At 48.0% G+C, this 15,535-nt stretch overlaps 1 protein-coding gene across 3 annotated transcripts in view; it reads right to left on the bottom strand.

Annotated features, from left to right (window-relative positions):
• The window catches only part of plcg1 (phospholipase C, gamma 1), a 107,662-nt gene extending 92,133 nt beyond the window's left edge, over positions 1-15,529 (bottom strand). For all 3 annotated transcript variants that reach the window (XM_078418747.1, XM_078418748.1, XM_078418749.1), the window contains exons 1-2: positions 15,211-15,529; positions 14,100-14,395 (exon numbers count right to left, since the gene is read on the bottom strand). In XM_078418747.1, coding sequence (XP_078274873.1) covers positions 14,100-14,334 — 235 coding nt within the window. In that variant the 5' untranslated portion in view covers positions 14,335-14,395; positions 15,211-15,529. The remainder of the gene's footprint in view (positions 1-14,099; positions 14,396-15,210) is intronic.
• Between the last annotated feature and the right edge of the window lie 6 nt (positions 15,530-15,535).

Here is a 15,535-nt window from a genome sequence, read left to right as displayed (position 1 = left end):
TGCTGGCTCGAAGGGCCGAATGGCCTCCTCCTGCACCTATTGTCTATTGTCTATATCGCCACCCCTGTAGGATCAGTAATGAGATAAACTCAACAATGAACAGCCATAACTGTGGTTAAGCAGATGGTGCATTGGATCCAGCCCATTCAACATGGCCCTGCAGGTGAGGAGATCTATGGACCTTTCTTGGTCTGGCCTTGTTGACCAGTGACTCGAGGCACACATACTTGACTGATAAAAATCTCGTAAAACATTCAAAAGAGAGTTAGATAGAACTCTTAGGGCTAGCGGAATCAAGGAGTATGGGGAGAAAGCAGGAACGGGGTACTGATTGTGGATGATCAGCCAAGGTCACATTGATTGGCGGTGCTGGCTCAAAGGGCCAAATGGCCTACTCCTGCACCTATTGTCTATGTCTCTATGTAAAACTCGTGCAGCAGAGGAATCCACCCAGAGGTCTTAATATACTTAAAGCGCACAGTTATAGGAGTGGGAATTGAGTGCAGTTTTGGGCCTCATACCTGAGGAGGGATGTGCGGGTGTTGGAGAGAGTTTAGAGGTGGTTTACGAGCAGTGTTGCTGTGCTAATCTTTTAGGTGCTGGAGCTGTAACTGGTGCCGGACCGGCGGCTGTTAAATTCCCCGCTGGTTAAAATTCCCCGCTGTTTATTTTGCCTTTTTGTTTACAGAGGTGCCGGAGTGGCGCTCCAGTGACAGCTCCAGTAACTGCACCCCTGTTTACGAGGATGAACCCGGGGATATTGGATTAATGTACGATGAGCGTTTGACTGCTCTGGGCTGGTACTCGCTGGAGTTTAGAAGGATGTCAAGTCAAGTCATTTTTATTTGTATAGCACATTTAAAAACAACCCACGTTGACCAAAGTGCTGTACATCGGTTCAGGTACTAAGAAACGAACATACAATGGCACACAAACATAACAGCACATACATAAACAGTTCGCAGCGCCCCCTCAGAGGGCCTCAAACGCTAAGGAGTAGAAATAGGTTTTGAGCCTGGATGAGCGGGAACCTCATTGAAACTAAGCGCATAGTGAAAGGCCTATATAGAGTGCATGTGGAGAGGATGTTTCCACTAGTGGGAGAGTCTAGGACCAGAGGGCACAGCCTCAGAATAAAAGGATGTACCTTTAGAAAGGAGATGAGGAGGAATTTCTTTAGCTAGAGGGTGGTGAATTGCCACAGAAGGCTGTGGAGTCCAAGTCAATGGATGATTTTAAGGCACAGATTGACAGATTCTTGATTAGTACGGGTGCCTGGGGTTGTGGGGAGATGGCAGGAGAATGGGTTTGAGAGGGAAAGAGGGATCAGCCACGAGTGAATGGAGGATTGGACTTGATGGGCCGAATGGCCTAATTCTGCCCCAATGACTCATGTACATAAATGTGACTCATCAGAATGGACGTTGGGTTGGAACAGGTCCACCTCCAGCCTCTGTTAACTAATGCACGGAAGACTCCAATGTCAGCTCTTGGTCATCCCACCAGTGCAAGCCTCGACATCAGCTCGGTTGCACACGTCCATAATAAATATTAAATGTCACTTGTCCACCTCCAGTTTTTTTTTTTTTTTTTTTTTTAATTGGATGACATAATCAGCCTGGCAAGGTTGCAGGAGTCTGGCAGAAAGCAAGAGAAATCTATGCACAAAGAAGTGGCCGGATCAGAGGCACAATAATGACTCAGGGACACCAGGACCTGCAGATGCTGGGGCATGCAAAATACCACCATCGAATGGGTCTATAGGAGCCACTGCCTGGAAAAGGCAGCCAGCATCGTCAGAGACCCACACTGCCCTGGCCACGCTCTCATTTCACCCCTGCCACCAGGAGCCTGAAAACTGTAACGTCCAGGTTCAGAAGCAGCTTCTTCCCGACAACCATCAGGCTATTAAACACCACAACCTCCAAATTAACTCTGAACTACATAGACTTGTTGGCATTATTTTTGGTGTGTGTGTGTGTGTGTGTGTGTGTGTGTGAGCGTGTCTGTACATTCACACACCTGCCACTGTATGTTTCTTTTTTTTCCTTCCTAATCAGATGTGCAGCACTTTGGTCAACGTGGGTTGTTTTTAAATGTGCTATACAAATAAAATTGACTTGACTTGACTTGACACACATACACTGAACTTTCTTTTGTTGTTTATTCTGGGTTTTACAGAGTTTACATATCTGTTGTGCTGCTGCAAATTAGAATTTCATTGCTCCGTGTTGGAACAAAAAACAATAAAAGACTCTTGACGACTGGAGTAACTCAGTGGGTCAGGCAACATTTCAGAAGAACGTGCATAGGTGACTTTTCAGGTCAGGACCCATCTTCAGACAGGTCAGGACCCATCTTCAGACTGATGCTGCCTGACCCATTGAGTTACTCCAGCACTTTGTGTCTTTTTTTCTAAACCAGCATCTGCTGTTCCTTGTGTCTGCATTGACTCTACTGATTGCAATTCAGTTCCCCTGATATCTTCAAGCCCCATGATATCAGTACACAACTGCTTCAAGCTGCAGGTCCCCCACTGATTTTCCAGCAACTGATAGTCTGGCGCCTCCTTTAATCTGGACAAATTTATGAGAGGGCTCTTGGAATCCCCCCTGGAAGTCCCCCCGAGAATGTGGCACCGACACCGGGTGAGGCGGCCAATCTCGACCTCATTGGGACTTCCGCAGCCGAACGGCGGGTCGAATTTTCCCCCTGCGGCCGGGACTCTGGAACCACGACCCAGCCAGTGCCAGCAGATCTGTTCCCATAGGCGACTCCCGTGGCCGACTTTCCGAGCCGGTATCTCGGCTCCTCGGCCAGACCCTGCCGGGGCTGATGGTCGCCTCTCAGAGGGTGACCTAACACAGATAATCCAGAAAGGCTCTGGAACCAAGCGTGTTGGAAAATAGGCAGTGGACCCGCAAACACATTCACCACCCCACTCGTGCTCTTTATTGAAATTACTTGTCGAGTGTTTAACACAACTGCTCCACTGACTGGCACCCTGTCATCAAACACTGCAGCTCATCCATATTATCCCTGGCTGTTTAAAAGCCAGCCTTTGCTTCCAAATTGATACGCATAATCACACTCAAATCGTTCCAAGATTTGTCCCTCCTCAGCCAGCAACATCTTTCCAGGCGTGAATCGGGCTTTCAGCTGCTTGCTGCAGTGCCACGGGACAAACTGAGCAAACCAGGTCCAAAGGGGATGAAAAGACACAAAGTGCTGGAGTAACTCAGCGGGTCAGGCAGCATCCCCAGAGAACATGGATAGGTGACGTTTCTGGTCGGGACCCTACTTCAGAATGATTGTGCCGGGGGGAAGAAGACTGCCTGAGGAGAGGAGGGGGCAGGACAAACTGGCGGAGCGGTCGGTGTAGCTGGTAGACCTGCTGCCTCACTGCACTGGAGACCAAGGTTCGATCTTGACGTCGGGTGCTGTCTGTGTGGAGTTTGCACGTACTCCATGTGACCGCGTTGTTTTCCTCTGGGTGCTTCGATTAATTGGCCTCTGTAAATTGCTCTCTAGCTTGCAGGGAATGGGATAACATGCATGGGGGATCAATGGTTGGCGTGGACCCGGTGGGCCGAAGGGCCCGTATTCATGGTGTGTCTCTAAACTAAAGCTAAGTGATAGGTGGATACAGGCGTGGGAACAAAAATAATGTACTCATTGCTCTCTGGAGGAAATGGATGGGCGACATTTTGGATCGGGACCCTTCTCCAGAGAAGCTGCCAGCACTTTGTGACTATTTTTGGTATAAACCAGCATCCGCAGTTCTTTGTCTCGACACATTGTTCTTAATTGATTTCAAAGGAAAGTCTATAAAATATGACAATGAAACTTTTGTTGACAAAAGCCATTTCCAAGCAGCACTAGGTTTCTACGGTTTGGTAGCGCTGCAGTTACGCTGTTGGACTAGTGTCCAAAGGCCAGGACTAATGATCAATAGACATCAGTTTGAATCCCTCCCCTCCCCCACCAACAGCAGATGGTGAATGCAAACACAACTGATAACTGGAGATGCAAAGACTGCAGATACAGGCGGCAGTGGCGCGGCAGGTAGGACTGCTGTCACGCCAGAGTACCGGGCCGGCTGATAGAACCAGTCTAAAGAAGGGCCCCGACCCAAAACGTCACCCATCCACGTTCTCCAGGGATGTTCCCTGGCCCAAAATGCTGGAGTAACTCAGCGGGTCAGGCAGCATCTCAGGAGAGAAGGAATGGCTGACGTTTCAGGTCGAGACCCTTCTTCAGACTGAAGAAGGGTCTCGACCCGAAACGTCACCCATTCCTTCTCTCCTGAGATGCTGCCTGACCCGCTGAGTTACTCCAGCATTTTGTGTCTACCAGCATCTGCAGTTTTGTTTCCTACACATGTTCCCTGACCCGCTGAGTTACTCCAGTGCGTTGTCTCTTTTCTTGGTAAACCAGCATCTGCAGTTCCTTACTTCTACCCATTCTTAGTAGCCACATTTAATTACTTCAATTTAAATTCCCTAGTGGCTGTAGTGGGAAGTTGAACCAGAGTCCAGTGGATCAATGGCCTGTGTTTGGAGGGTACGTGGGTCACGCGCGGGCAGATGAGATAGGTTTAGCTTGGCATCATGTTCAGCACAGACATAGTGGGCCAAAGGGTCTGTTCCTGTGTTGTACTTTTCTTTCAAAACGATAGACACAAAATGCTGCAGTAACCTAGTGGTTCAGACACTTGCCCCGACTCTCCCACAGCTCTGGGCCTCATTCACGCAGACCAGCAATGGACCTCAACGTTACTTCATTCAACAACTTAGGGCGGCACAGTGGCGCAGCGGTAGAGTTACTGCATTACAGCGCCCGAGACCCGGGTACGATCCTGACTATGGGTGCTGCCTGTGCGTAGTTTGTACATTCTCCCCATGACTTGCGTGGGCTTGCTCCAGATGTTCTGGTTTCCTCCCGCACTCCAAAGACGCTCAGTGCGGGGTGATCACTGGTTGGCGTGGACTCGATGGGCCGAAGGGCCTAATTTCCAAGCTGTGTCTCCAAAGTATAAAGTTGGGATCACCCCGTCCGTCCCCGGCCAACAATCGGCCCATCGGGGAACCACCCTGCCAGAGGTCATCTGTTTGCTGGCCCTGATTTGTCCTGGTCTTTGCTCGCCTCCAGTTCCCCTTCCCCCACACCCCACCAACAATCAGTCTGACGAAGCGTCCCAATCCAAAACGTCACCTATTCTTTTTTTCCAGAGATGCTGCCTGACCCACTGAGTTGCTCCAGCATTTTGTGTCTATCTTTGATATAAACCCACATCTGCAGTTCCTTGTTACTGCACTTTTCTGTGACCCACCCACCCTTTTTCTCTAGAGATGCTGCCTGACTCGCTGAGTTTCTCCAGCACTTTGTGTCTATATTCTGTACTTTTTCTATATTCTATACGCTATGTTCTATTTCTAATTTAACCATACTCAACCCCGATTATTAAAATAACCTGGAACAAAAAAACTTAACAGAGGACTAATGACCTGCAGCAACTGGCTCATGGACATCGAGAAGGTGAGACAGTCTTCTGTCTTTACCTGGTCTGAACCAGGTGTGACTTGGCAATGCCCTCTGAAAGGTTGACCCAGTTTGAGGGCTGTTGCAGAGGGTGAGGTGTGTTGGCAGAGTACCCGACATGTACTCCCAGTGTCCACAATAAGCAAAAGAATATTTCAAAAGTAGCAAGCATTTGAATGGCAATCTTATACTCGTTATTCTAACTGTAAAAAGTATAAAGGACTTCAGTCTTTTCAAAATGGCCACAGTGCAGGTTTAAAGCCATCTGCATTGGCCAGCTAACAATATGATAAAAAGAACCAAATTGAATTGACAGTCCAGTTACATAAAGGGATAAATCAATTCTGAATCAGTGCCTGAGATTTGCTTTTTCACCCACTCTGTGTCAGTGAGCCCAGTCTGTGGGGAGAGGAAGGTAATTGAAGCAATATTGCCCGATCTTCAGCAATCCACTCCAACCTCAGTCACCTTCAGTTCATTTTCCTCGAAGTCATTCTTACGCGGACTAAAATAGAGCCAAATAACACACACGCACGCTGCAGGCAAGATTAAGACGTTGGGCCTCGCTGTCAAAAGTAGATTTCTCAGTTTGCCAAAAGGTGATAATCAATCATAAATCCCATCTCTCATAAATACGGACATAAGTTCTGCCCAAGGTCACAACTTCATGGGTTTAGCACAGGCCGCAGCCATTTCCTGATGAACCCAGACATACTCCTGACTCTGACGGATCCGAGAAAGAACTGGAAATTTTATTCCCAATGTCAGGGAACAGCCATTTTCTTTTTAAATATAAGGATGCATCAAACAGAACAGGCCCCATATGTTTTCCAGATTAGCTGTAGAAACAGATACTGAACTGTGAGCCTTCATGCAACGACACACCACGTAGATACGGGAATGTATCTCATCGACACACAAGACATGATATTGAAATCGGGAACTACAATCTTATAATTATCTGTATGTTTTTATTTATCAATTGCCAGTGGCAGATTTGTAATGTTCATAACATTAAATAGTAACTACCGTGTTCAATCCTCTGCTTCTTTTAGTTTTTTTTAAGTTTTAAATTTAGAGACACAGCGTGGAAACAGGCCCCACATGCCACTGAGTTCGTGGAGGATATATGGAACGAGCTGCCAAATGAAGTGGCTTTGTTCTGGTACGAACAACATTTGAGGGACATTTGGACAGGTACTTTTAATAGGAAAGGACAGGAGGGATATCGGTCGAATGTGGGCAAATGGGACATGTTTACATGACCATCTCGGTTGGCATGTATGAGTTGGGGCTGTTTCTGTGTTGCGTGACTCTAAAGTCTTAAGAGACAATTTTGCCTGGTTCGATCTACACAATGAACACCAAGGAACTAAAAGATCTGTGCGCAGGGGCTCGCTCACAGCGAGCCCCAACTAATGTTTTCCTACAAACTCCACTCTTAGTCGCTGCTGCACCTTTACATTCAACTTTTTAGTTTGATTTAGTTTAGAGAAACAGCGCGGAAACAGGCCTGTCTGCCTACCGAGTCCGTGCCGAACGGCAATCACCATACACTAGCACTATCCTACACCCTACAGATTTTTAACCAAAACCTATGGTGGAAACCGGAGAACCTGGGGAAAACCCACAAGATCATAGGGAGAATGTACAAACTCCATATAAACAGCACCCGAGGTCAGGATTGAACCCAGGTCTCCAGCGCTGCAAGGCAGCAACTCTATCGCTGCGCCACTGAGCCACCTGATCAATGGACCCAAATTATCTTCTTAAAAAATTACCTACCAACTAACAAAAATGGACTCAAACAAATGAATCTTATTGGAATAGAAAGCCAAACTTCGGAAAAGGGGCTCAGATTTCAGAAAGGCACTGCATTATTTGGTGATGCAGTAACTACAATAGTTCATTTTCATTGGAAGAGCAGATAAAAAGAGACAGGGTGCCATGGTAGATGAATAACACAGATGCTGGGCTAATGATCCAGTTAGTTCTAATCCAATCATGACCATTTGGCCACTTAAACTAAATAAATACATAATAAAAATCAACTACCAGATCTTTAACAACTGTCCAACTATAGCCATGGCCATCTGTCAACCTGTGGTCTAGATGGCTTTCCAGACCCATTAACATGGCTGACTCTTAACTTTCTTTGGAGGACAAGTCAATGGGTAAATTTAAGGCAGAGATTGACAGATTCTTGATCAGTAAGGGTGTCGGGGGTTATGGGGAGAAGGCAGGAGAATGGGGTTGAGAGGGAAAGAGAGATCAGCCGTGATTGAATGGCGGAATAGACTTGAAGGGCCGAACGGTCTAATTCTGCTCCTATAACTTATGAACTTTCAAAGGAAATCAAAAAACTAGATAGTCATGGAGTCACACAGCCATTAACCACAGAAACTGGCCCTCCGGCCCAATTTGACCATGCCGGCTAAACTGACCCACCTACGCTAATCCCACCTGCCTGTGTTTGGCCCATATCTATCTAAACCTTTCCTATCCTTGTACCTGTCTAAATACTGGAAATCTGAACTTTTCAAAAAGAGAATGCGCGGAACACTCAGCAGGCCAGGCAAGAAAGATCTTGGACCGAGAATGTTAACTTTGTTTCTCCATCCATCGATGAGGCTTGGCCTGCTGAATGTTTCCTGTTTACACTTATAACTCTTAACTCTTCGACTGTTGTGCATTAGCAAACAAAACCAATGGTAAAGTAGAATGGCCGACCTATGTTCGACCACTCAACGACATGCACGACCCACGAACAAACATTTAAAATTAAATCACATACATTGGAATTCAGAAACAACGTGAGAAATTTTCATCGACAGTGGACACAAGAAGCTACAGATGTTGGAATCTTAAGCATAAAACACAAAGTGCTGGAGTAACTCAGCGGGTCAAGCAGCATCTCTGGAGAATATGGATAGGGGACTTTTCAGGTGCGGATTCTCCTTCAGATTGATTGCCGTGGGAGAGAGGTGGGGTAGAGAGAGAAAGCTGGAAGAGAGATGGTGGCAGGTACAAAGCCTGGCGTGTGATAATTGGCCAGCAGAACATGTATAGGCATTTCAGGTTGGGACCCATCACTTGCCATGCTTTGTTCTGTCCCCACCCCTCTTCTAGCTTTCTACCCCTACCACAATCAGTCTGAAGAAGGGCACCGACCTGAAACGTCACTTATCCACGTTCTCCAGGGTAGCTGCCTGACCTGCATAGGAAGGAACTTCAGATGCTGCTCTGAAGAAGGTTCCCGACCCGAAATGTTATCCATTCCTTTTCTCCAGAGATGCTGCCTGTCCCGCTGAGTTACTCCAGCATTTTGTGTGTGTCTTAAGCTGCCTGACCTGCTGAGTTACTCCAGCACCGCTGCGTTTTTTGCTTGATAAATTTTCTATTCCAGATTAGTCTGCGAGTTTAAAAAGCCACGTCAGCATTTCGCTAGGTGACACTTTCATCGGAAGGGGTGCTCGATTTGAGCAGCGTTGAAGTTAGCTTGATCGGCAAGACCTTGATTACACTGCACCACCGTTTTCCCTAAACACTTGCACTCGGTCCAAGGCTTGCTCTCGCTCCCTTCCCAGACCAACCTTTCTGTCCTTGGCCTCTTCCACTGCCACATGCAAAATATAAGAATAGCATCTCGTATTCCGCATGGGTCATCTACCACAATGGTCAGAGAGTCCTGCGGGTTCCACAAACGTAGTGGTGCAGCTCAAAAAGATGCCGTAAAACAGCTTCATCAACCTCTAGAGATAGACATAAAAAGCTGGAGTAACTCAGCAGCATCTCTGGAGGGAAATAATGCATAGAAACATAGAAAATAGGTGCAGGAGTAGGCCATTCGGCCCTTCGAGCCTGCACAACCATTCAATATGATCATGGCTGATCATCCAGCTCAGTAACCTGTACCTGCCTTCTCTCCATACCCCCTGATCCCTTTAGCCACAAGGGCCACATCTAACTCCCTCTTAAATATAGCCAATGAACTGGCCTCAACTACCTTCTGTGGCAGAGAATTCCACAGACTCACCACTCTCTGTGTGAAGAAATGTTTTCTCATCTCGGCCCTAAAAGACTTCCCCCTTATCCTTAAGCTGTGACCCCTGGTTCTGGACTTCCCCAACATCGGGAACAATCTTCCCGCATCTAGCCTCTCCAACCCCTTAAGAATTTTATATGTTTCTATAAGATCCCCCCTCAGTCTTCTAAATTCCAGCGAGTATAAGCCTAGTTTATCCAGTCTTTCATCATATGAAAGTCCTGCCATCCCTGGGATCAATCTGGTGAACCTTCTCTATACTCCCTCTAAGGCTAGAATGTCTTTCCTCAGATGCGTGACGGTTTGGGTCAAGGCCTCTCTTCCATTCCAGTGCCACATGCTTCGAGTCTGCACTTTCACCCTGCGACCAAAGGTTTCAAAGGTCTTTTATTGTCACGTGTACCAATTAAGGTACAGCGATATTCGAATTACCACATGGGTTTCCTCCCTCATCCCAAAGACAAACAAATTTGGTAGGTTAATTGGCCACTGTGAATTGCACGAGGGCCTGAGCTATAGGGAGAGGTCGAGCAGGCTGGGACTTTATTCCTTGGAGTACAGGAGGATGAGGGGGTGATCTTATAGAGGTGCTCAAAATCGTGAGAGGAAGAGATCGGATAAATGCAGAGAATTTTCCCCAGAGTAGAGGATTCGAGAACCAGAGGACATAGGTTTAAGGTGAAAGGGGAAACATTTACTCGGAACCTGAGGGGTAACATTTTTTACACAAAGGGTGGTAGGTGTAGGGAACGAGCTGCCAGAGGAGGTAGTTGAGGCAGCTACAACTGCAACGTTTAAGAAACATTTAGATAGTTACACAGAAATATGTTTAAAGGAAAATGAGTCAAATAGACAATAGATGCAGGAATACGCCATTCGGCCCATCGAGCCAGTACCACCATTCAATGTGACCATGGCTGATCATTCTCAATCAGTACCCCGTTCCTGCCTTCTCCCCATACCCCCTGATTCCCCTATCCTTAAGAGCTCTCTCTTGAAAGCATTCAGAGAATTGGCCTCCACTGCCTTCTGAGGCAGAGAATTCCAGATTTACAACTCTCTGACTGAAAAAGGTTTTCCTCGTCTCCGTTCTAAATGGCCTACCCCTTATTCTTAAACTGTGGCCCCTTGTTCTGGACTCCCCTAACATTGGCAACATGTTTCCTGCCTCTAACGTGTCCAACCCCTTAATAATCTTATGTGTTTCAAGAAGATCCCCTCTCATCCTTCTAAATTCCAGTGTATACAAGCCTAGTCGCTCCAGACTTTCAACATACGACAGTCCCGCCATTCCGGGAATTAACCTAGTAAACCTACGCTGCACGCCCTCAATAGCAAGAATATCATTCCTCAAATTTGGAGACCAAAACTGCACACAGTACTCCAGGTGCAGTCTCACTAGGGCCCTGTACAACTGCAGAAGGACCTCTTTGCTCCTATACTCAACTCCTCTTGTTTTGAAGGCCAACATTCCATTGGCTTTCTTCACTGCCTGCTGTACCTGCATGCTTCCTTTCAGTGACTGATGCACTAGGACACCCAGATCTCGTTGTACGTCCCCTTTTTCTAACTTGACACCATTCAGATAATAATCTGCCTTCTTATTCTTATCACCAAAGTGGATAACCTCACACTTATCCACATTAAACTGCATCTGCCCTGCATCCGCCCACTCACACAACCTGTCCAAGTCACCCTGCAACCTAATAGCATCTTTCTCACAGTTCACACTGCCACCCAGCTTTGTATCATCTGCAAATTTGCTAATGTTACTTTTAATCCCTTCATCCAAGTCATTAATGTATATTGTAAATAGGCAGGTGGGAGTAGTGTTGATGGGGCATGTCGAGTTGAAGGGCCTGTTTCCACGCTGTACAACTCTGACTCTATAAGGACATGCAGATTTAGGTTTGGAGGTTAATTGGCTTCTATAAATTGTCCCGAGTCTGTAGGATAGAACTAGTGTATGGGTGATTGTTGGACCATGTGGACTCAGTGTTTCCACGCTGTATCTCTAAGCTAAACTGGCCACATCAATAGTCTCTCGTGCATAGGTGAGGAGCAGAATCTGTGGGAGTTGATGGGAAAGTAGAGATAATAAAAATGGATAATAAATGTGTGAGATGACCCAGTGGCGCAGCTGGTAGAGGTGTTGCCTCACAGCACGAGACCCAGGTTCCATCCTGACTTCAGATGCCGTCTGTGTGGAGTTTGCACGCTGTCCCTGCGATATCCTTTCGTCAAAACCTTTCCGATTAAAACTGTCACTGACCAGAAACTCTCCTCCCCCCCCTCAGATGCTGACTTACTTCTTGAGCATTTCTGGCATTTGCTATTTTAATTCCCTGCACTCTCTGAGCATTCCAGTTTCCTCCTACATAAAGATGCCTGGGCTCGTGGGTCAATTGGCCTCTGTATATTGCCCCTAGTGTGTACTAAGTGGATGCCAAAGAGGAATAACATACAACTAGTGTGAACGGGTGGGCACAAAATGCTGGAGTAACTCAGCGGGTCAGGCAGCATCCCCGGAGAAAATAGGTGATCCTATTTTCAGATCAAGACCTGACCTGCAGTCCGCCTGACCTGCTGAGTTACTCCAGTATTTTGTGTCTTCCTTCAGTGTAAACCAGCATTTGCAGTTCCTTCCTGCGTGAACGGGTGATCGATTGTTGGTGTGGACTTGGTGGACCGAAGGGCCTGGTTTCCATGCGGTGTCTTTCAATCAATTAGTGCGAATCGAGTGGCTGATAGTTGGCATGGGGCTCAGTGGCTCACAGAGCCTGTTTTTGTGCTGCATTACTCCAACTGTTATCATTTTTAAATAATCTTTTAGATGCACAGAGTCTCTTGCCCAGAGTAGGCGAATCAGAGGACATAGGTTTAAGGTGAAGGGGAAAATATTTAATAGGAATCTAAGGGGTAATTTTTTCACACAAAGGGTGGTGGATGTATGGAACAGGCTGCCAGAGGAGGTCGTTAAGACTGGGACTATCCCAACATTTAACAAACAGTTAGACAGATATATGGATAGGACAGATTTGGAGAGGTATGGACCAAATGCAGGCAGGTGGGAAGAGTGTAGCTGGGACATGTTGACCATTGTGGGCAAGTTGGGCTGAAGGGCCTGGTTCCACACTGTATGATTATGTTTTCTGATTTCCTTCATGGCCTCACTAACTTACGATAGGATAGAACTTTATTTATCCCAGGAGGGAAATTGATCTGCCAACAGTCATAAAAACACAAGGTAGACCCTAAATGCTGGAGTAACTCAGCAGGGCAGGCAGCATCTCTGGAGAGAAGGACTGGGCAACGTTTTGGGTTGAGACCCTTCTTCAGACTTGACCTGAAACGTCACCCGTTCCTTCTCTCCAGAGATGCTGCCTGCCATGAGTTACTCCAGCATTTTGTGTCTACCTTCGATTTAAACCAGCATCTGCAGTACCTTCCTGCACGCCATAACACACAAGATACATGAAACATGAAATTAAAGTGACGAGTGGAAAGGATTGGGGATGTGCAAAGATTTTGGGGGGGGTGTGGACATTGAAGACCATGACTCCCAACTATTTCTTCACCCACATCAGACCCAATAGTTTCTCAGATCCAAGTATAATGAATTCAGTAGACAATAGGTGCAGGAGGAGGCCATTCGGCCCTTCAAGCCAGCACCGCCATTCAAGGTGATCATTCTCAATCAGTACCCCGTTCCTGCCTTCTCCCCATACCCCCTGACTCCGCTATCCTTAAGAGCTCTATCCAGCTCTCTCTTGAATGTATTCAGAGAATTGGCCTCCACTGCCTTCTGAGGCAAAGAATTCCACAGATTCACAACTCTCTGACTGAAACAGTTTTTCCTCATTTCAGTTCTAAATGGCCTACCCCTTATTCTTAAACTGTGGCCCCTTGTTCTGGACTCCCCCAACATTGGGAACATGTTTCCTGCCTCTAACGTGTCCAACCCCTTAATAATCTTATACGTTTCGATAAGATCTCCTCTCATCCTTCTAAATTCCAGTGTATACAAGCCTAGTCGCTCCAGTCTTTCCTTTGTGGTATTTATTAGTATTTGTATCACTTTGATTTCATGTTCATAAGTTCTAGGAGCAGAATCAGGCCATTCGGCCCATCACGTCTACTCCTCCATTCAATCAAGGCTGATTTACCTTTCCCTCCCAGCCCCATTCTCCTGCCTTCTCCCCCATAACCCCCAGACCAAATAAAAAAATTGTCAATCCCAGCCTTAAAAACACCCATTGACTTGGCCTCCTCCACAGCGATCCCAGCAACGTTGAGAAATCTGTTCTCTGAAACATGAACATGCTTCTCTTCCCACCGCCGCCGCTGCCCGATTTGCAACACGTTCCTTCTGCTGTTACCCCTCAAACGCCTCCTCCTCCTCCTCCTCCACCCCCCGGGGGGGGGGGGGTTTAAAAGCAAAAACCAAACCCCTTCCCGAGGCAGGAATCCCCCTCCCCCCCCAAAAAATAAATAATGTTAGCTCGCAACTCACTTTCTCCTTCCACTTTCTCTGGTCCTCTGCTCCAGATGATCTGGCGGGTCTCTAACTTCACCTGGAGGGTTCTCCTCTCCGGCCTCTGCGACTTCTTGGAGTAGTACAGAGTGATGACCGTCCCCACTTCAAGGCTCCGGCACAGCTCGGCGATCTGCGCTTCGCTCAACATCGTTGCGTGGTGGTGGAGTTGTGGCAACCCGTGGTGAGACAGCCCAGCAGAGGCCACAGCCATGTCCCCCAGCCTGGCTCCTTAGATCCCTCCTGTGTGTGTGTGTGTGTGTGTGTGGCTGCGTCTGTGTGCAGTTAAATGCAAAGGGGTGGGAAGAGGGGGGGGGGGGGGGGGGGGGTGGTGGGGGGAGAGGAGGGGTGGTTGGTTGGGGGAAGAGAAGAAAATCTGCAATTTAAAGCAGGAGGAAGGCGACTGAATGACTTGCAGCCCAGGCGCCCCTCGCTCGGTGAGATTGGAGGGGTCGGTCTCTGGGCTTCTATTGTGTGAGCGGCGCCCGCACTCGCACTTAGGGGGGGAAACTCCACAAAGGCAAAGCCTTCAACTCTTATCTCACCTCTCCCCTCCCCTACCTCCACTCCCCCTCCTCCTCTCCCCTACCCCCTCTCCTCTCCCCTCCCCTCTCTCCTCCCCTACACCTCTCCTCTCTCTCCCCTCCCCTCTCTCCTCCCCTACACCTCTCCTCTCTCTCCCCTCTCTCTCCCCTCCTCTCCTTTCCCCCTCCCCCTCCACTCTCCCCTCCCCTCTCCCCTCCCCTCTCCTCTACCCCCACTCCTCTCCTCTACCCCCCCTCCTCTCTCCTCTCCCCTCCCTCCTCTCCTCTCCCCTCTCTCTCTCTCCCCTCCCTCCTCCCCTCTCCTCTCCCCTACCCCCTCTCCCCTCCCTCCTCTCCCCTCTCCTCTCCTCCCACTCCTCCCCCTCTCCCCTACCCCTCTCCCCTACCCCCTCTCCCCTCCCTCCTCTCCCCTCTCTCTCTCTCCCCTCCCTCCTCTCCTCTCCTCTCCTCTACCCCCACTCCTCCCCCTCTCCCCTACCCCCTCTCCTCCTCCGCTTGTATTTTGCTCCCAGATCCTTCAGTTATAACAACAAAAAATAAATCACCAATGATATATATATATAAAATTAAAGGCGGCCGTCCGGAAGTTGTGCTGGGTGTTAACAGCAGCCCTCAGTTGTTGATCTCAGTCTCAGTCTCAGTCTCTGCCCACCGGCCAAGCGCTCTGTCTGGGAATCACTGCTTGGTCTTCCTTCTCTCCCTGTACAGCGACCATTTATTCAGCACAGACTTGTCCTTCCCGACACTCTGGGCTCCGCTGCTCCATCCAGGCGCTGCTCCTGTTGCAGCCAGTCTGCATTTTAGTTTTTGCTTGAAAATCTCAGGCCCCAGGATACACAGAATGCGAGGCTTTTACACCCTCCCCCTCCC

The sequence above is a fragment of the Rhinoraja longicauda genome, chromosome 22 (genome assembly GCF_053455715.1).
Source record: "Rhinoraja longicauda isolate Sanriku21f chromosome 22, sRhiLon1.1, whole genome shotgun sequence".
Classification (NCBI taxonomy): domain Eukaryota; kingdom Metazoa; phylum Chordata; class Chondrichthyes; order Rajiformes; family Arhynchobatidae; genus Rhinoraja; species Rhinoraja longicauda.
This window is presented reverse-complemented; position numbering and strand designations above follow the sequence as displayed.